Source organism: Neoarius graeffei, chromosome 21 (assembly GCF_027579695.1).
Source record: "Neoarius graeffei isolate fNeoGra1 chromosome 21, fNeoGra1.pri, whole genome shotgun sequence".
Taxonomy (NCBI): domain Eukaryota; kingdom Metazoa; phylum Chordata; class Actinopteri; order Siluriformes; family Ariidae; genus Neoarius; species Neoarius graeffei.
In genome coordinates, this window is record NC_083589.1 from 55,785,281 (window position 1) to 55,806,473 (window position 21,193).

The following is a 21,193-nucleotide window of genomic DNA, read 5'->3' on the forward strand; positions in this document are numbered from 1 at the left end:
GGTAGGGGTATCCCAATCCCAGTTAACGCGGAGGGGTAGGGGAAGGGGTAGGGCTTCTGTACCCCTCCAAACGGAGATTTTCCTGGAGCTGACTCCGAACGAAGGGGTTTGAGTGATTTCCCACAATGCCATGCGGATTTCAGCGAGATTTCATGCAGATTTCAGAAAGATGGCGGTTCCCGCGGCGAAAGATTGTCATAAATGTATTTTCTCCATTATTTACGTGTTTTAAGTTGTTATCCAGAGGAAACACGCCGCTTGATTCGCTTTCGAGCTGAGAATGAGCAGCGATTTCTGAAATCCAAGCTGCTGCTAAAAAGCTTTGGGAGTGAGTATTGTTTTCGGTTGCTTGACTGCGTATGTTTTGTTCTGTTATTCTCACTTTTATTGTTTACATGAGTGTTCTGACACCTCATTCTGTCGGATGTGGTGCACGAAGCGCCAAAGATATCCCATTCAGTGGTGTTAGTTAACAAATCACACCCTGCCAGCAGAGATTTCTGTCCTGGCTCTGACTGTAGCGGCTGGTCGCAGCCAATGACGCATTTGGTCGCGTTTTGCTAACGTAAACGCTGACGGAGGTACGCGATGACGTATGCGATCGTTGAAGGGCTATCCCAATACGTAAGGGTTGAATTTCAAGCCCTATCCCTTGTAGCTCAGTTTCAAGGGGAAGGGCCAAGGGGAAGGCGGAGGGGAAGGGGGAGGGGTAGGGGTAGAAATTAGAATTGGGATTGGGCCATACTCGCTGCTATCAGCGCCTGTAGCCACGCTGCTAAGACAAAACCCCGTTCTCCCTCGGACTCCTTTCGTAAACTCAACGTGACACAGAGAACAGAGAGTGAGAGTGTTCGGAGTGGTAGTTTATGAATGTATAATACCCTAGGCTTGAACACGCACTCCATAACCAAAGAGGATAGAAGCAGCAACTACAGCAACATATCACTTATCCAACAGAAGACATGCATTGCGGAGCAATAGTCAAACATAAGCTCATAAGTTACAGTCAATTTCCAGACTAAACTCAGTTTAACAGAGCATGCTGCATGCTCTTTAGTTTGGTTGCGCAGATTACCTGGCTAACTGCAGGAAGCGGTTAGCTGCACAGCTAATGTAGCCATTGCTAGGCTAACGCACCGATTTTAAAACACGGCAAAACGACTTAACAGTTATACACTTACTTGTTTGGTGTTTGTTGCTGATGCGGCAGGGATGCTTGGTACGGACCCAGGCTTCAGTGACAGTTGATGTGCAAAACCTGCCCTGTACTGTCCCAAGTTGTGGAAACATTCATCAGGAAAATGCTTCCGACAAACATACACCGTCTTAGGTAGACTCGACGGCGTATTATTGAAGTAAATAAAATTAAGCCACTGCATCTTCAGGGGCTCTCCCGTCGGCAGTAAAAACAGACTCTTTTCTGTGTTGTCACATCCATGTACAGCACAATTTCCATGTTTCGCTCGCTTAGGTGATGCCATGTTGTTGTGTCCTCTATGGTCTCCTCACTACAACTGGGCGGGGCAATCCATACAGTGGGTGGGAATCCAGAGGGGGGGGGGGGGGGGGGGGCGTGGGGATCATCTCCCTTGCTGACGTAGTAAAGGGAAGAGTTTATCAACGCGCCGTTTTGACGCGCCATTCTCAAATGTTGGGCATAGTTTGGTTTACACATTATGAAATTTCTAGCCACTGGGGTGACTTAAGAAGGTCAGAGGAACTCATTTTAACGTTAAAAAACCTCAGAAAGTGAAAATTTCATGCCATGGGACCTTTAAAGCTAAGTGCATATAAAAGCTTTCATATTGCCAGCATATGGATGGCCTTAGAGAGATGCTTGTTAAGTGCTACATTTGTTTTCCACCCTGACACACATTAAATAGGTTTATGTAGAAACATCTGCATTGCGTTTAGTGATCTACAATGGCACTGACCACGATATTAGCATGAAAGTTGATCTGTGTAGCAGTGGTAAACCGTTACTATTAGAGCTGGGACTTGAGCTCAGCCAAAACTTAGCCAGACACCAAAAAAGCAACACGGTAAAGGATTTTGCAAGGGATTAGCGGCAGGCTGCTAGGTCGCTGCGAGCAGCGTGGAAGAAGAGTCTGGAGTCAGAAATCATAGTTTCTCGGTCATTAGCCTGTAGCTCTCAATAGCACTGGCTTGACCGCTTTATTAGCATTCGCTAACACTACTGATGAACGCTACACTGGCTGGAAGGTGACTTCACTGCTGCGCTGACGGTGCCGACTCGTGGTTAAGCTCACGTTGGGGTTCAAGAAGGCTGAGGGTGATATGTTTTAGGTCCCTCCCTCTCATTATAAATCAAAATCTGATTGGTTAATTAAATCATCTGTCACTTCCTACATAAACATACACTGCCTTGGCCTTCTGTCCCGGCAATGAAGTCCTAACCAATGAGTGAGCAGCTCTAAACTCTTCTCAGCCTAGAGATAAACAAAAAGATCTCGTTGGATAACTCGATTTTAATGTTTTCAGGACAGTAACGCTTTCATTTCTGAAGCAAATTTGATAGAAAACGAGGCCGAATTAGAAGAGAATAATTATAATGAAATTATGAAAGAATGAAAGAAATTAGATATAACATTTGAAATGCTGATATGTTTGGGCTTCTCTGAAAGACGAGAAGACCCTGACGGTTCCCCTCTGCTGTGTACAGATGAGAAGGTGAGAGAGCTGGACAGACTGAAGGACTAAAGCGCCGCTGCACTGCTCTAATTCTCTAATAAAACATTCCCTTTCCATTGTAGAAGTGAAATTCAACTTTGATTCAGAGTGCCACGATGCAATTCTATCATTTGTGCATTTTTAATCTCAATGTTTGATTTTGATTGCTAAAACGTACCTTATGCTCGTTTGTAGAATAACTTTCATGTTATAATTTTTTTATCCATTACAAAAACATTTATTTCCAATAGGCATGTAATGATGTATCATACGACAATAAATCACGATACTAATTTATGATGTCGATTGATAAAAAAAATTAATCAGTCTGTGTAATCTTAGTTTTTCCTTGCTGTAACAGCATTGTTTAGACAGCAATAACGTGCAATAGCAGGAATATGTGTGACTTCACAGTAGGTGGAAGTAACACAGTTCTAATGGCATGAAAAAAAAATCTAAAATGTGAAAGAGCTGCTGTACAAATAGATTTAACAAGAAATCAGAGCTCTCTTTTTACAGCCTGTTGAAAGATAAAGAAGAAAAGAAAAACAGGTAGTAGAAATATTCATAAAAATGTATTAAGAAAAGGCCTATTTGTCATCAATTTTTCATTTTTCTTTTACTTCAAACTTTACAAATGTGGATGAATAATTATTGTTGATTATTAAGAAAATTAAATCAAAGGTGGTTTTTTTTTAATTATTTAACAAAACTAATGTTTAAGTATGTTGATAAAGAACAGGAAAATAAATGTTGCATTTTTTGGTAATAAAAATTTTCCTTCATTTAATTTTTTTTCAAAATTACTGGAGGAAAATTGAATCTCATCTCATCTCATTATCTCTAGCCGCTTTATCCTGTTCTACAGGGCCGCAGGCAAGCTGGAGCCTATCCCAGCTGACTACGGGCGAAAGGCGGGGTACACCCTGGACAAGTCGCCAGGTCATCACAGGGCTGACACATAGACACAGACAACCATTCACACTCACATTCACACCTACGCTCAATTTAGAGTCACCAGTTAACCTAACCTGCATGTCTTTGGGGGAAACTGTGGGGGAAACCGGAGCACCCGGAGGAAACCCACGCGGACACGGGGAGAACATGCAAACTCCGCACAGAAAGGCCCTCGCCGGCCACGGGGCTCGAACCCGGACCTTCTTGCTGTGAGACGACAGTGCTAACCACTACACCACCGTGCTGCCGGAAAATTGAATCATGAACCCAATATCGTGAATCAAATCAAATCAAATCAAATCATGACTCGGTTGAATCATTACATGTTTAATTTCCAAGTCAATTTTTTAATATTTACATATTCAAAGGCAAAAAAAAAACCCACGAGTGTTCACACAACCTTAATTATTTAAATCTCGGGGGGAGAAAAAAAAAAAAGAAGACGACTTTTTTGTGGATATCATCATCTTTCAAATAGCCGACACATGCCCAAGCCGAGACGCTTGTTTAGTGCCTCATTTGTTTTAAGTCAGTGCGGGCTATGGTACGTTAATTTAGCGTTAAAAGGGTTGAAAAGAAATGACACAAAATGGCGCATCATTTCGCAGAAGATGAATTGAGTCTCCACTTAACCTCCTGAATTCACTTCCTGTAATTAGTGCTCTTATAGCATGTTATACAGGAACAGAGTCACAACGCAAAGCTTAAAACACAACACAGCTTCCTGTTTTGATTTAGCTGAAGGTGTGTGCTGCTACAGCGACTGAGAAACGAGGAGTGGGGAGGATTATTCAACACATTTTTCTTACTTAGAGCTACACAGCAATAAGATCCCAAGTCATAGGTGGCTATATTATATATTTTATTCTGTCCACATTCACTGGATATGAAAAATCGCACACTCTGATTGGCTCCTCTACTACTAGGATATCAGCTCATATCCTTGACTTGCAAGTGGTGTCAAAGCAAAATAGAAACCCGGATGTTGGCCACCTCATCTCATCTCGTTTCATCTCATTATCTCTAGCCGCTTTATCCTGTTCTACAGGGTCGCAGGCGAGCTGGAGCCTATCCCAGCTGACTATGGGCGAAAGGCGGGGTACACCCTGGACAAGTCGCCAGGTCATCACAGGGCTGACACACAGACACAGACAACCATTCACACTCACATTCACACCTACGCTCAATTTAGAGTCACCAGTTAACCTAACCTGCATGTCTTTGGACTGTGGGGGAAACCGGAGCACCCGGAGGAAACCCACACGGACACGGGGAGAACATGCAAACTCTGCACAGAAAGGCCCTCGCCGGCCACGGGGCTCGAACCCGGACCTTCTTGCTGTGAGGCGACAGTGCTAACCACTACACCACCGTGCCGGGATGTCAGCCATGTTGGTGGATATACAAACACGGGATCAAGCAACATTTCATACAAAACATAGTCATGCGTGCGCAACTCTCTTTGTTTTTCCACTGCTTTAAGCATTCTTTTAGCGTGTGTGTGACCACGGCACGTTCCGATTTTTTAGAATTCCGTCCGTGATTCGGAAAGAGGGCGAGGAAACTCTGAGGCTTAGTACGGAGAGGAGACGAGCGCGGCTGAACAACATCGGCAGGGCTGATCGAACAGAGACTAAAACCAAAACAGCTCATGTTTGCAGTGATCATTTTATCTCAGGTGAGATTCAAAAGCTTTCTCGATGATATCATGGAAGATTTTTATTTCTTGTTGCTATAAAATGAGCGTTCTCTCTTGTCGTGGTTCACTCGGTCGTTGTTATAATTTTAACACGTGTATTACCATTTCACTCCTAGGAGCGACAGCAAAATTATACGATAGAAACAATCCAGACTGGGCACCCACTCAGAAAATAGGCTACGTTTCGTCCAAGGTCGGACTTGATTCTTTGGCAGCCAAACCAGATAGAACGCGATATCTGGGTACTTGATGGTCAGTAGAAGCGTCTTATCTTCAAAAAAGTCTGACTTTTTAAAATAATATGGGTCAAAAATCACACATATCTATCTTCTCTTTGTATCGATTCTTCGCTCAAGCGTTCAAATCGTGGTAATACTGAGAAAATTCAGCATTGTTTACAGACACGCTTTCAGCGGCTGCCGTCCTAGTTGATTTGTAGATCCACCATCATGGCGGACGCTCATGACGTAGCATGTTTTTGATTACGTGGTTGCAAGTCATCTATACTGTGAGTAGAGAAAAACAAAATGGTGGCACGCATCAAGTCAGATATATCACTTTGTTATCGAGTATTTAAAACAAACAGAAATAGCTAAAAGAATATAGTTATTTTTTCATGTTGCTGAACCAACCAAGGACGAAATAAAAACTCTACTCGAAAATGAAACCCCAAAAATAAAAAATTTTAAAATATGGAATGAAAAGTATTTGATGGTAAGAACGGCAAGAAACTCTTGCTGAGAAATTAGCAAATAAAGCCAGGCAAGGCTATGCAGACACAGTGACTACGTTTACATGCACATCCAAATCGAGCTGCTGTCGGTAATCAAGCTGAAGGTCCCAGCAGGGTGCCAGAGAAATCCAATCCTACATGCACACAATGAAATCAGGCTATTGTGTGAGGTGCATTGTGCACCCGAGCCACAGGTGGCGCTACACGCCCCATCGTGTTGGTGCACTTCCGGTTGTCGTCATGAAGAAGAGCTATTCAAGAGTATAAACAAAGTTATCAGTTCCGTGTTCTCCATTGCGCGTTTTTCTCCCGTCCATGAATTTTAATATATTCAACTCCTTAAGCTGAATGAGCATGAACTCTGTCTCCTCATTGCTCCAGAAGTGCACGTTTCTGCTTGCCTGTGGCAGTGGGGGCGTGGTCAAGCGCCGGTCTGTGACAGGAGGGCGGAGCCAGGGAAGGTGAGTGGCAGAATCACTTCACCTGACAGTAATTAACCTGTGTTTGTGTGTCTTCCCAGTAACCGCGCCCTATTTAAGGAGGCAGAGGGAGAGCAGAGGGGAGAGCTCATCCCGGGACTAGAACACAGCGCGCGCGCGTGTGTGTTTTTCTCTCAAGAATAAAAGTAGGCTGTGAATAAAAGTAGGCTGTTAAACTGAAAAGTCTGACAATAAAAAGCCTATTAGTACCAGAAGCTTTGTCCTGCCGTCCTCTGTGCTCCACCCACACTTCAGAGAGCTCTACATCGCCATTTTCTCTTCTTCGTTTGTTCCTCCTGACCTCTTCTGCTGCTCGCTACTACTGTTGTCATGCCGACCGAGGCTGTTGTGTTTCCCGCTTGTGGTCTCGTCACTCGTCATTTCCGGAAGTAGCTCGACAACTAGCTCGATAGGGTATACATGCACAAAGTAGCTCGGCAGAAATCGCATAAACTAGGTCGTGTAGCTCGATTCCGAGAAATCAAGTTCGGTTCAATTTCAGCCGAATTAAGGTGTATACATGGCATTTTGAACTTCGATTTCAGTCGAGCAACGGCAGAAATTCGATTCTCTCTATGTGCATGTAAACGTAGTCAGTGACTTACATAAGAACCAAGTTATCTTTTGAAATTTTGAAAGCAGTAATAATGTCCATTAGAGGTTCACGCAGTGCTTTCTTTAAAAACAATGATTATGAATTTTTATTGGATTTTACTGTCAATGCCAATATTGCTGATATTAGATAGTTTTTTATTTAATTTTTTTTTCTTTTCCAGTTTTGTTCTTCAATTTTATAATTATTTTTTTTTCCTTTGGTATTTGTAAATATTTGTTTTTAATTCTTAAGAGTTTTATATATATTGTAAATTAGATTTTTATCAATGAATTTCAATAAAGTTGTGATGCGATGGTTTGATGGTAAGAACGTATCTTTTTTTTCAATTTTTCAAGAATTATTATTATCATTATAGCATTTTTCACAAATTGCTCCTGTCATTTCGCCGGTTTGTTTTTGTCGGACGTTTTGTATAAAGTTTTCATTTATCGAATTTGCAAAAAAATAAAAATAAAAATGCCCCGTTTCTCAAAATCCAGTGAATGTGGATAGAATAAAACGGTTATTCCACTCAATCTCGTCGTACATGGATTATAGCTGACTCGGTGCTACGCGCCTCGTTGGCTATCGGCTCACGTACAACTTGATTTTGTGGAATAACTGTTAATTATATTATATTGCTATTTTTTAAGAAACCTGACAAGCTGAGATAAATATTTGCTCCTGCTGACATTCAACACAAAGGTGATGGTTATAATATTCCGTGCCTCAGTGCAGAATCATTATAAAGAAATCGGAAATACAGTAAAGAATCAATCCTTTCTCTCCTCCTTCTTTTATGTCTTGCTCACGTGGCTCATGGCTCGGAGTCCGAGTCGGCTCTGCCCTTCAGCAACCCAGTTTTCTGAGCAGTAGGTCATTGTGAGGTTTTCCGTTGGCCAGTCTGATTTCTTTCACAGCTTACCTGAGGATCTTAAACCTATTTTAACCCAGAAAAAGCAACAAAATCAATATCTCTCTCTCACACACACACACACACACACACACACACACACACACACACACACACACACACACACTGTGGAGACAGACCTGGGGTGCACAAGCAGACTTCATGTCTAGACTTTTTCAAATCTGATTTGAAAAAGTCAGTGTTGACTCAACACATCACTCACCTATTTTTTTTTTTTACTGTGTCATAAAATCTAAGAGCCAATCATGTTTCAGTATGCAAATGAAGGCCACTGGTTAACTAGAGGAAGTGGGCGGGACATGCACAGGTTTATGGGCAAATAAAATAAGGCCACTGATCCGAGCTGGAGTTCCTGATGAGTGTGAAAAGGGAAACGCATGATGTCTCTGTTGCTTCATGAATATTTGTGTTGTTGTCGATCCACTGCATCTCCGTACAGCAGAACGCCACAGTGTTTAAAACGAGCTCTGGGTCATTACCGCCAGCGTTCTTTTTTTTCTAATATACAGATCAATGTTTGTAAATGAAAGGAACAGAACGTCAGTGATGCCCCAGCGCCAGGGTGGAAATCTTATCCTCAGTGTCAGAGAGCTGAATGTTTTATTGATTTACAGTCTTCTAATAAAGACATAAATCACTTTGAGTCAATGTGGTGGAGGAGGAGATTTTCTTCCAGAATATTCCACAATGCGCGCACACACACACACACACTTGGCAGAACAGGAGTGTGATGTTTTTGACCTTTACATTCTTCTTTCTGAGACCAGCACACATTCAAACGTCTCTGTCTACAGCGTCGCAGGTCTGCACGTCTTTCTGCCTCAAATCGCTTCCTGTTTCTCTTCTGATCGACAGACGTTGCTTCAACGACTCCCCCCCCCCTTTTGCGAGCGCAGTTTTTTCCCCCCAAGCATGTCCCATATACTGAGGCTGTGACTTCCCTTAAGCATGAATTATTTAACAGAAGTGATGACCCGTTTATACGATGCTGTGTAACTCTGCTTGTGTTTGAAGAGTGGAATAAATGTGACATCGAACAAAAGCACCTCAACACTCAGTTCAGTGCCACTGTTTTGAAAGCAGCGCTGGTATTCTCGGTGTATTCATATTTCCGACATGTTGATACATCACCCTAGATGTCAATACTCCGTTTTGATGCATCATGTCTCTGGTTGCGGAACAGCAGCTCGCAGTGTAAAAACACACACTGGTGTGGCTTTATCTGGTTCAGTGTAAATCATTAAAGCCAGAATATTGAAGTATATTCGAAATGCTAATGTTATGGAATATCTGGCTAGAGAGACACACACACACACAGGGGACACACACACACACACGGACACGGACACAGGGACATACACAGGGGACACACACACACACACAGGGACACAGACACACACGGACACATAGAGACACACACACACATACACAGACGCAGGGACACGGACAGGGGGACATGGACAGGGACACACACACACAGGGACACACAAAAACACACGGGGAGACAGACAAGGGGACATGGACAGGGACACACACACAGGTACATACAAAGACACAGATACACAGGGACACGGACAGGGACACACACACACACGGACACACAAAGACACACACACGGACAGGGGGACATGGACAGGGACACACACACACACACAGGTACACACAAAGACACAGATACACAGGGACACGGACAGGGACACACACACACACACACACAGGGACACACAAAGACACACACACACAGGGACCTGGACAGGGGGACATGGACAGGGACACACACAAGTACACACACACAGGGACACACAAAGACACACACACAGGGACACGGACGGGGGACATGGACAGGGACACACACACACACAGGGACACACGAACATATACAGGGACACACAAAGACACACACACAAGGACACACAAACAAACAAGCACACAAACATGCAAACACACACGTGGTCTGGTGGGAAGTGTGTATGGAGGTGGGGATCTGAAACACTTGAGCTTTTTATTTTGGCCAATTACCTAATTCTGCAGGAATTCCACCAGCACAGCAGCTGCACCTCAACCCAACCCCCGCCTGAGAAACATGTGACTGTGAGCGCGCGCACACACACACACACAGAGTTCATGTTTAGGAGACATAATGGTCAACTGTACTGTCTGTCTCTCGCACACACACACACACACACACACACACATACACACACAGAGTTCATGTTTAGGAGACATAATGGTCAACTGTACTGTCTGTCTCTCGCACACACACACACACACACACACACATACACACACAGAGTTCATGTTTAGGAGACATAATGGTCAACTGTACTGTCTGTCTCTCGCACACACACACACACACACACACACACATACACACACAGAGTTCATGTTTAGGAGACATAATGGTCAACTGTACTGTCTGTCTCTCGCACACACACACACACACACACACACACACACACACAGAGTTCATGTTTAGGAGACATAATGGTCAACTGTACTGTCTGTCTCTCTTCATCTCAGACACACACACACACACACACACACACACACGGCTGTTTTGTGCTGTTTATATTCACTTTGGAAGTGGATCCTGCGCCAGAGACATTCCTGTGTCTCCACTCGGTCGACTGGGAGAGATTTCTGCAACAGAGCTGCACATTAAAGCTCACAATAAAATTCATCATTATTCTGCTCAATATTACGGCCCGGTCCCACAGCACTGATAACTACAACCATAACTACAACTATAACTATAAATAAATGGGTCTCCTGCAGTTTATGTGGTCGGTGCTCACACCAGACCAATAACGATCCCTATAGCCCTGGGTTTATCCGTATCAGTGAGATTGATTCTGGAGCGATTTTTCCAGGCCTGGACCTGAACCGATAAACATCTGACCAGTCAGATAATTGTTTACATGTGACGTTGTCTGAGCATGTGCTATTTTTCCCGGGCATCTTTGTACATCCTTGCTGCATCATGAAGTCACGGAATACGGATTCACGGGAAATAAAAAAATATAATACAAAGCACGGATCTTTTATTCACGGATATGTGATTTTTTTTTTCCATGAAATATCAATAGTAAATTAATAAAGTAAACATATAAATGCAGGAAAGATATTTTAATTATGAACTTTGGCAGTCCAAACATTTAATTGTTTTAGACTTCTTAATTTTTTATCCTTGATGAATCATCCGTATGAAATCCGTAACCAATCTGTAATATACTGAAACGTCCGTGACCAATCCGTAAATTATTAGCATCCGTGATGCATCCGTAACCACTCTGTAGTTTGTATCGTTTTTTATAATATTTCCGTAAGCCGTGATCTATCCTTATTATATCAACCACCGGAGTGTGTTCATGGGTTGTTTTGAAGGGTTTACGGTGTTTACAGATCCCAGCGTGCTCGCGGGGCGTGTGTGGGCATGTGAGGACACTCCTCCTCACCAATCAGTGCACAGGGAAGTGTCTGCTCACGCCCCCAGCCTCACTCGGCTCGCTTTGGCTCGCTTCAGCCCCACTCCAAAACCGTGCGAGTTTTAGGGGCTGAGCAGGGCTGAAGCGAGCCGAGTCGTGCTGGTTTTTGGTAGTCGAAACGCGAGCCGTGTCGGGCTGAAGTGAGCTGAAAAAGGGTAGTGGAAAAGGGCCATTAGTGCATGTAAACCCTATTGAGCTACGTATTCGAGCTACTTACTTCAGCACTGCCCCTTCCCGGAAGTGACGAGTGACGAGACCACAAGCGGGAAACACAACAGCCTCGGTCGGCATGACAACGGCATGAATCTTTTCTTTTTGTGGCATTGTTTGCACTGTTAAAATTTAGCTCACTTACTGTATCACCAAATACATCTGTACAGCTGTTGCATGGCTGTGAATTGTGTACATAAACAAGTCACTGTATTTGTGTGTGTGTGTGTATATATAGATGTCCAACATCTGAAGAATGTCAATAAAAACAAAACAAATGAACTTTTTGTGTGTTTATTAAGACATAAGTTAAATTGTAAGCAAAAAATGGACTTTAGAAAAATATACAATTGTGCAAAATAAGTTGTCTTACAAAACAGTGGTCTGCGCAGGACAGTCTGTAGCCATACAGTCTGTTAGAGCAAGCCTAACAGCTTGAGCACGGAACTTGTGAACACAGAACTGCCAGTGTTGCCAGATTGGGCGGTTTTAAGTGCATTTTGGCTGATTTGAACATGTTTTGGGCTGGAAAACGTCAGCAGTATCTGGCAACACTGCTGATAAATTTGTTTATACTCTTGAATAGCTCTTCTTCATGACGACAACCGGAAGTGTACCAACACGATGGGGCGTGCAGCGCCACCTGTGGCTCGGGTGCACAATGTACCTGATAGCTCGATTTCCTTGTGTGCATGTAGGATTGGATTTCTCTGGCACCCCTGCTGGGACCCTTAGCTCAATTAACGACAGTAGCTCGATTTGGATGTGCATGTAAACGCACTGAGAGATGGTTGGGAGACGGATGTAAGTGCAGAAGGTGTGTTTATTAATACAAGTGAAGACAGTAAACAATCCAGAATGTCAGGCAAAATCGTAAAACGGTGAAACAGGCGATAGGTCGAGCGAGGCACAAACAGGCTATCGTAGACTCGGCAGGATCAAAGACAAGAAACAGGAAATCAGGAAACCAGACAAGGAAATAAGGCTCGGTAATGTGTCAGCAACGCAACTCAATACTTCGCAAAGTAAGTGTGTTTTCACAGTTTTTATATCAGCGCGCCGATTGCGCCTTAATCCTGTGCAGTTGTGAGTTATTTACGGCACGTGCAAGAGTCCGCTTGGCGCACGCGCTGTCTGGAGCGCACCTGAGAGTCTATCTGATGCACGCACCAAGGCGCACAGGTGCGACACTCTTGCATGAAATTAGTATAAAATTAATGTAGATATAAATATCTTATGGCAAATTATTATATGTTACAAAAATATAAAGAAAAAAATCTGAGTCTCCAATTTACGAGTCCGAATCATTGAGAGTGCTCAAGTCTAAGTCGAGTCACGAGTCCTTAAAATTAGGGCACGAGTCAGACTCGAGTACTACAAGCCCGGTTATAGTTATAGTAATCAGTGTTGTGCGACTGGAGCCTTAGGGTGTATTCAGACCAGGATAGTTCAATAGTTCACTTGCTTTGGTCCGAACCAAATGTTTTTTTTATTTTTTCATTTTGGTGCGGTTCGCTTTCACACTGTACATTTTAGTAAGCGGACCAAAATCTGTCAACAAAGCTGCGCGCCCTGAGGTCGTTCAACTATTGGTCAGAGACGACACGCGCACAAAGCGTTAAGTTCAAAAGTAGTCATGGAGGCTTTCCGTGCTGTTATTCTTTTTAATGTCATCAAAGCTATATGTTTTTTCCAGTTTTTACTGTTTTCACAATTGTGCGATTACTATGCTGTTGTACAAGTAATTTATCAACGACGACTTCAAAGGGCAAGGCGGCTACGGAGGATAGCGCTGATGAGCGCACATCATGTTGTGACAGTTCTGGCTCTTCACGCAAGACGGAGGAGGTATGTGTCGGGATATTCGCCTTATCCATCGTAATAGATGAATTTCTTTTTTGCGTCGCTAGTACCGCCACTTTTTGAAAGAATGTCCCTGATTTTAACGTAGGTCTGACGGAGTTTCTTCACTTTTAGCCGACATTGTTCTGGGGAGCGCGTGAACCCCTTCTCCTTCATTTTCTCACTGAATACAGCAAACACGTCGGCATTTTTGTGTGTTCTCTCCAAAAGCTCAGATATGTGGACATCTGCCCATATATTCACAAGGGTACGCGTTTCTTCCTCGGCCCACGTTTGCCCCCTACTCATTTTTTGTACTCTGTAGTCTAGCCTACCACTGGTCTGAATGACTGAACGACTGTTGTAAGGTTCCCTTGACAACCGAAACAGTGTTTGCACTTTGCGGTGGAGTGTCAAGACTCTGTTTCCCATAATGCTCGACAAACGACGGAAGCTCCCGAGGTACAAAAAAGCAAAACTGTCGGATTAGGTCCGGTCTGCTTTCACACCTCCAAAAGGTCCGCACCAGAGTTCCTTTGGTCCGGACCGAGTCCGACCTTGCAGCTCGGTCTCGGTCGGCTTGTTTGGTCCGGACCAGAGTTCGGTGATTTGTATTCAGACCAACCCAAAAGGTCCGGACCAAGGGAAATTTGGTTCGTTTGGTCCGGACCAAACAACGTAGGTGTGAATACGCCCTTAAAGTCACAATTTTTTATTACTATTCTATTAATTCAGGAGCAAAACATTTTATCTTTTTTAAATGAACTGAAAACAAAGAGAAACAGCAGAACTGCTGAGCGTCTCAATTAACGCAGTGAATAAACTCAGTTTCTAATCTTAGGCAAGTCACAGCTGATGTTTAATTGCATGGCAAAGCAAAAAAAAAAAATAATTATGGTGCAACCCAATGGAGACACACCCACACACTCTCGCGCTCATTTCGGGTAAGATATATATGTAATACACACACAATCAGTCATTATATTCCACAAACTCTAGAAAGAATGAAATACTGCCAATGCTGATTGAATGTAAATCAAAAGAAGAAGTGTGTATCCTCCCAACAGATTCACTCGTCCACCCAGAATCTATTACTTCAGAGAAAAAAATACACAAAAAATGACACAAGTGAAGCGACTAAAAACAAATAAAACCCTAAACATCAAGTTCAACACCTCGACTACACCTTACTTCTAAAGACCCTTCATCATTTGTTCAAACACATGCGCTAGCGACGCTGCCTGAACCCACACTCCTCTCCTCTGCGATGACATCATGAGCAGCAGTGAGCTCGAGCAGAACGGAAGACAGGAAGAGAGACAGCTGGTCAGCAGGGTGTGTGTCGAGTCCAGCACATTCTCCACAGGGAGAGCTGGGCATCAGTGAATGCAGCCTTTTCAGCTCTGCAACACCACACCAGTGCAAAACGACGTCGTTACTCTGCCGGCGCTCTATTGGTGACCTGCTAACGGCTCCTGATCTAAAGATAAGCCTCCGACAGCTTGGAGGTAAAGAGCAGGAGGGAGTGTGCTGGAGCTAAATGACAAAACCTGCCATAAGCTCAAACGCTGCACAGAATTTAGTGTCATGGCTTTTGGTTTATGGAATATTCAACAGCTTTTGCATTATACATTACACAAACACACACACACGACTGCTTGCTGTTAAGGGAAATGTTTATCTTCACGACTGATGGAAATTAATTTCTGCCTGATCAACCAAACAACAAGAAGAAAAAGTCTCTTCTCTCTCTCTTCGATTTTACTCTCTGGCTGAGTTTCAAAACAAGTTTGAAATAATTTAGTGAATGTATGCAAGATCTGTAAAAACAGCAAATACAATTGCAAATACACTGTAAATAAATCCCAGATACTAAAGCACAAACAATGAAGTGGAACACCAGGATACAAATACTGAAATGCAAACACCGAGCTGCAAATACTGAAGCACAAATACTGAGGCGCAAATACCAAGTTACAAACACTAAGGTACAACTCATGAAGTGCAAACACTGAGGCACAAATACTGAAGCGCAAACACTGAGGCACAAATACTAAGGTACAAATACTAAACCGCAAACACCGAGGTACAATCACAAAGGTACAAATACTGAAGTGCAAACACCGAGGAGCAAATACTGAAACGCAAACAATGAGGTACAAATACTGAAGCGCAAACACAAAGATACAAATACTGAAGCACAAACACTGAGGCACAAATACTGAAGCGCAAACACTGAGATGCAAAGCCTGAACCACAAACACCGAGGCACAAACACTAAGGTACAAGCACTGAAGTGCAAACACCAAGGTACAAATCCTGAAGTTCAACCACAGGTACAATTACTAAGGTACATATTGAAGCACAAACACAAGTACAAATATTGAAACGCAAACACCAAGGTACAAATACTGAAGTGCAAAACACCGAGATACAAAAACTGAAGCGCAAACACCGAGCTGCAAATACTGAAGCGCAAACACCAAGGTACAAGTACTGAAGCGCAAACACCAAAATACAAGTACTAAAGCGCAAACACCAAGGTACAAATACTGAAGCACAAACACCAAAGTACAAATACTGAAGTGCAAACACCGAGCTGCAAATACTGAAGCACAAACACCAAGGTACAAATACTGTGCAAAACACTGAGATACAAAAACTGAAGCGCAAACACCAAGGTACAAATACTGAAGCACAAACACCAAAGTACAAATACTTAAGTGCAAACACCGAGCTGCAAATACTGAGGTGCAAACACCAAGGTACAAATACTGAAGTGCAAACACTGAGATAGAAATACTGAAACGCAAACACCGATCTGCAAATACTTTAGCACAAACACCAAGGTACAAATACTGAAGCGTAAACACCGAGCTGCAAATACTGAAGCGCAAACACCAAGGTACAAATACTGAAGTGCAAACACTGAGATACAAATACTGAAGTGCAAACACCGAGCTGCAAATACTTTAGCGCAAACACCAATGTACAAATACTGAAGCGCAAACACTGAGCTGCAAATACTGAAGCGCAAACACCAAGGTACAAATACTGAAGTGCAAACACTGAGATACAAATACTGAAGCGCAAACACCGAGCTGTAAATACTGAAGCGCAAACACCGAGCTGTAAATACTGAAGCGCAAACACCAAGGTACAAATACTGAAGCGCAAACACCAAGGTACAAATACTGAAGCGCAAACACCAAGGTACAAATACTGAAGCGCAAACACAGATACAAATACTGAAGCGCAAACACCAAGGTACAAATACTGAAGCGCAAACACCAAGGTACAAATACTGAAGCGCAAACACCGAGCTGCAAATACTGAAGCACAATCACCAAGGTACAAATACTGAAGTGCAAACACTGAGATACAAATACTGAAGCGCAAACACCAAGGTACAAATACTGAAGCGCAAACACTGAGCTGCAAATACTGAAGCGCAAACACCAAGGTGCAAATACTGAAGCGCAAACACCAAGGTACAAATACTGAAGCGCAAACACCAAGGTACAAATACTGAAGCGCAAACACCAAGGTACAAATACTGAAGCGCAAACACCAAGGTACAAATACTGAAGCGCAAACACTGAGCTGCAAACACTGAAGCGCAAACACCAAGGTACAAATACTGAAGCGCAAACACCAAGGTACAAATACTGAAGCGCAAACACCAAGGTACAAATACTGAAATGCAAACACCGAGCTGCAAATACTGAAGCATAAACACCAAGGTACAAATACTGAAGTGCAAACACAGATATAAATACTCAAGCGCAAACACCGAGCTGCAAATACTGAAGCGCAAACACTGAGCTGCAAATACTGAAGCGCAAACACCGAGCTGCAAATACTGAAGCGCAAACACCAAGGGACAAATACTGAAGCGCAAACACCAAGGGACAAATACTGAAGCGCAAACACCAAGGTACAAATACTGAAGCGCAAACACCGAGCTGCAAATACTGAAGCGCAAACACTGAGATACAAATACTGAAGCGCAAACACTGAGATACAAATACTGAAGCGCAAACACCAAGGGACAAATACTGAAGTGCAAACACCAAGGTACAAATACTGAAGCGCAAACAGCAAGGTACAAATACTGAAGCGCAAACACCGAGCTGCAAATACTGAAGCGCAAACACTGAGATACAAATACTGAAGCGCAAACACAGATACAAATACTGAAGCGCAAACACCAAGGTACAAATACTGAAGCGCAAACACCGAGATCCAAATACTGAAGCGCAAACACCGAGACACAAATACTGAAGCGCAAACACTGAGATCCAAATACTGAAGCGCAAACACCGAGACACAAATACTGAAGCGCAAACACTGAGATCCAAATACTGAAGCGCAAACACTGAGATCCAAATACTGAAGCGCAAACACTGAGATCCAAATACTGAAGCGCAAACACTGAGATCCAAATACTGAAGCGCAAACACTGAGATACAAATACTGAAGCGCAAACACCGAGCTGCAAATACTGAAGTGCAAACACCAAGGGACAAATACTGAAGCGCAAACACCGAGCTGCAAATACTGAAGCGCAAACACCAAGGTACAAATACTGAAGCGCAAACACCGAGCTGCAAATACTGAAGCGCAAACACCGAGCTGCAAATACTGAAGCGCAAACACCAAGGTACAAATACTGAAGCGCAAACACCAAGGTACAAATACTGAAGCGCAAACACCGAGATACAAATACTGAAGCGCAAACACCGAGACACAAATACTGAAGCGCAAACACTGAGATCCAAATACTGAAGCGCAAACACTGAGATCCAAATACTGAAGCGCAAACACTGAGATCCAAATACTGAAGCGCAAACACTGAGATACAAATACTGAAGCGCAAACACCGAGCTGCAAATACTGAAGCGCAAACACCAAGGGACAAATACTGAAGCGCAAACACCGAGCTGCAAATACTGAAGCGCAAACACCAAGGTACAAATACTGAAGCGCAAACACCGAGCTGCAAATACTGAAGCGCAAACACCGAGCTGCAAATACTGAAGCGCAAACACCAAGGTACAAATACTGAAGCGCAAACACCAAGGTACAAATACTGAAGTGCAAACACAGAGATACAAATACTGAAGCGCAAACACCGAGACACAAATACTGAAGCGCAAACACTGAGATCCAAATACTGAAGCGCAAACACTGAGATCCAAATACTGAAGCGCAAACACTGAGATCCAAATACTGAAGCGCAAACACTGAGATACAAATACTGAAGCGCAAACACCGAGCTGCAAATACTGAAGCGCAAACACCAAGGGACAAATACTGAAGCGCAAACACCGAGCTGCAAATACTGAAGCGCAAACACCAAGGTACAAATACTGAAGCGCAAACACCAAGGTACAAATACTGAAGCGCAAACACCGAGATACAAATACTGAAGCGCAAACACCAAGGTACAAATACTGAAGCGCAAACACCGAGATACAAATACTGAAGCGCAAACACCGAGACACAAATACTGAAGCGCAAACACTGAGATACAAATACTGAAGCGCAAACACCGAGACACAAATACTGAAGCGCAAACACTGAGATCCAAATACTGAAGCGCAAACACTGAGATCCAAATACTGAAGCGCAAACACTGAGATCCAAATACTGAAGCACAAACACCAAGGGGCAAATACTGAAGCGCAAACACCGAGCTGCAAATACTGAAGCGCAAACACTGAGCTGCAAATACTGAAGCGCAAACACCGAGCTGCAAATACTGAAGCGCAAACACCAAGGGACAAATACTGAAGCGCAAACACAGATATAAATACTGAAGCGCAAACACCAAGGTACAAATACTGAAGCGCAAACACCAAGGTACAAATACTGAAGCACAAACACCAAGGTACAAATACTGAAGCGCAAACACAGATATAAATACTCAAGCGCAAACACCGAGCTGCAAATACTGAAGCGCACACACCGAGCTGCAAATACTGAAGTGCAAACATCAAGGGACAAATACTGAAGCGCAAACACCAAGGTACAAATACTGAAGCGCAAACACCGAGCTGCAAATACTGAAGCGCAAACACTGAGATACAAATACTGAAGCGCAAACACAGATACAAATACTGAAGCGCAAACACCAAGGTACAAATACTGAAGCGCAAACACCAAGGTACAAATACTGAAGCGCAAACACCAAGGTACAAATACTGAAGCGCAAACACCTAGGTACAAATACTGAAGCGCAAACACCAAGGTACAAATACTGAAGCGCAAACACTGAGATACAAATACTGAAGCGCAAACACGAGATACAAATACTGAAGCGCAAACACCGAGACACAAATACTGAAGCACAAACACTGAGATCCAAATACTGAAGCGCAAACACTGAGATCCAAATACTGAAGCGCAAACACTGAGATCCAAATACTGAAGCGCAAACACTGAGATCCAAATACTGAAGCGCAAACACTGAGATCCAAATACTGAAGCGCAAACACTGAGATCCAAATACTGAAGTGCAAACACTGAGATCCAAATACTGAAGCGCAAACACTGAGATACAAATACTGAAGCGCAAACACTGAGATACAAATACTGAAGCGCAAACACTGAGATACAAATACTGAAACGCAAACACTGAGATACAAATACTGAAGTGCAAACACTGAGCTGCAAATACTGAAGCGCAAACACCGAGCTGCAAATACTGAAGCACAAACACCGAGCTGCAAATACTGAAGTGCAAACACCAAGGTACAAATACTGAAGCACAAACACCAAGGTACAAATACTGAAGCGCAAACACAGATACAAATACTGAAGCGCAAACACCAGGGTACAAATACTGAAGCGCAAACACTGAGATATAAATACTGAAGCGCAACCTCTGAGATACAGATCCTGAAGCGCAAAAACTAAGGTAAAAATACTGAGGCGCAAAAAAAGAACACTGGCACTCCAGCAAAAAATGCGTGTATGTGTGTGTGCTTGTTTGTTTCTGTGTCAAACTCTGCAGCTTGGTACGTTTTGTCCTCAAGATATCAAACACAGTACTGATTAATGTAAATAAATTAATTTTGTGAATTATATTTTAGTAATTATTATGAAATAACTGATGTGTGTATTTATATGAAGCCTGAACCAACGGCTGAAATCTGAACAAAAAAACAGAATCTCACTGGTCCAGACTTTAACCCGTCTCTCTCTCTCTCTCTCTCGTGAAACGGTCGTGGCGGTTTTTTAATGCCATGTAGCACGCCATCAGCGCACGGCTGTTACTCACTGCTTCTGTGTGGATGGGATGGACGGCGAAGAGGAGCGCAGTGAGGAAGGCCAGGCGTCCGTCCTCGAACACGTAGTGTTTACACGTGTGCATCAGAAGGGCAGTGACGGCGCAGTGCAGACACACGTTCACCATGTGGAAATGAAACGGAGTCATCCCACCGAGTACAATGTTCATCCTGCACACAGGAAAAGTGGACTCGTGTTAGTCAGTGCTCTCGCGGGGGATGAAGAGACTGGGTCAGCTAGGAGCAGAAGAGAGGGTCAGGAACAATTAGCTGGAA

At 43.3% G+C, this 21,193-nt stretch overlaps 1 protein-coding gene across 3 annotated transcripts in view; it reads right to left on the bottom strand.

Annotated features, from left to right (window-relative positions):
• Positions 1–21,193, bottom strand: part of tmtc1 (transmembrane O-mannosyltransferase targeting cadherins 1) — a 163,527-nt gene that overhangs the window by 106,616 nt on the left and 35,718 nt on the right. For all 3 annotated transcript variants that reach the window (XM_060903388.1, XM_060903387.1, XM_060903389.1), the window contains exon 2: positions 20,911–21,088. In XM_060903388.1, coding sequence (XP_060759371.1) covers positions 20,911–21,088 — 178 coding nt within the window. The remainder of the gene's footprint in view (positions 1–20,910; positions 21,089–21,193) is intronic.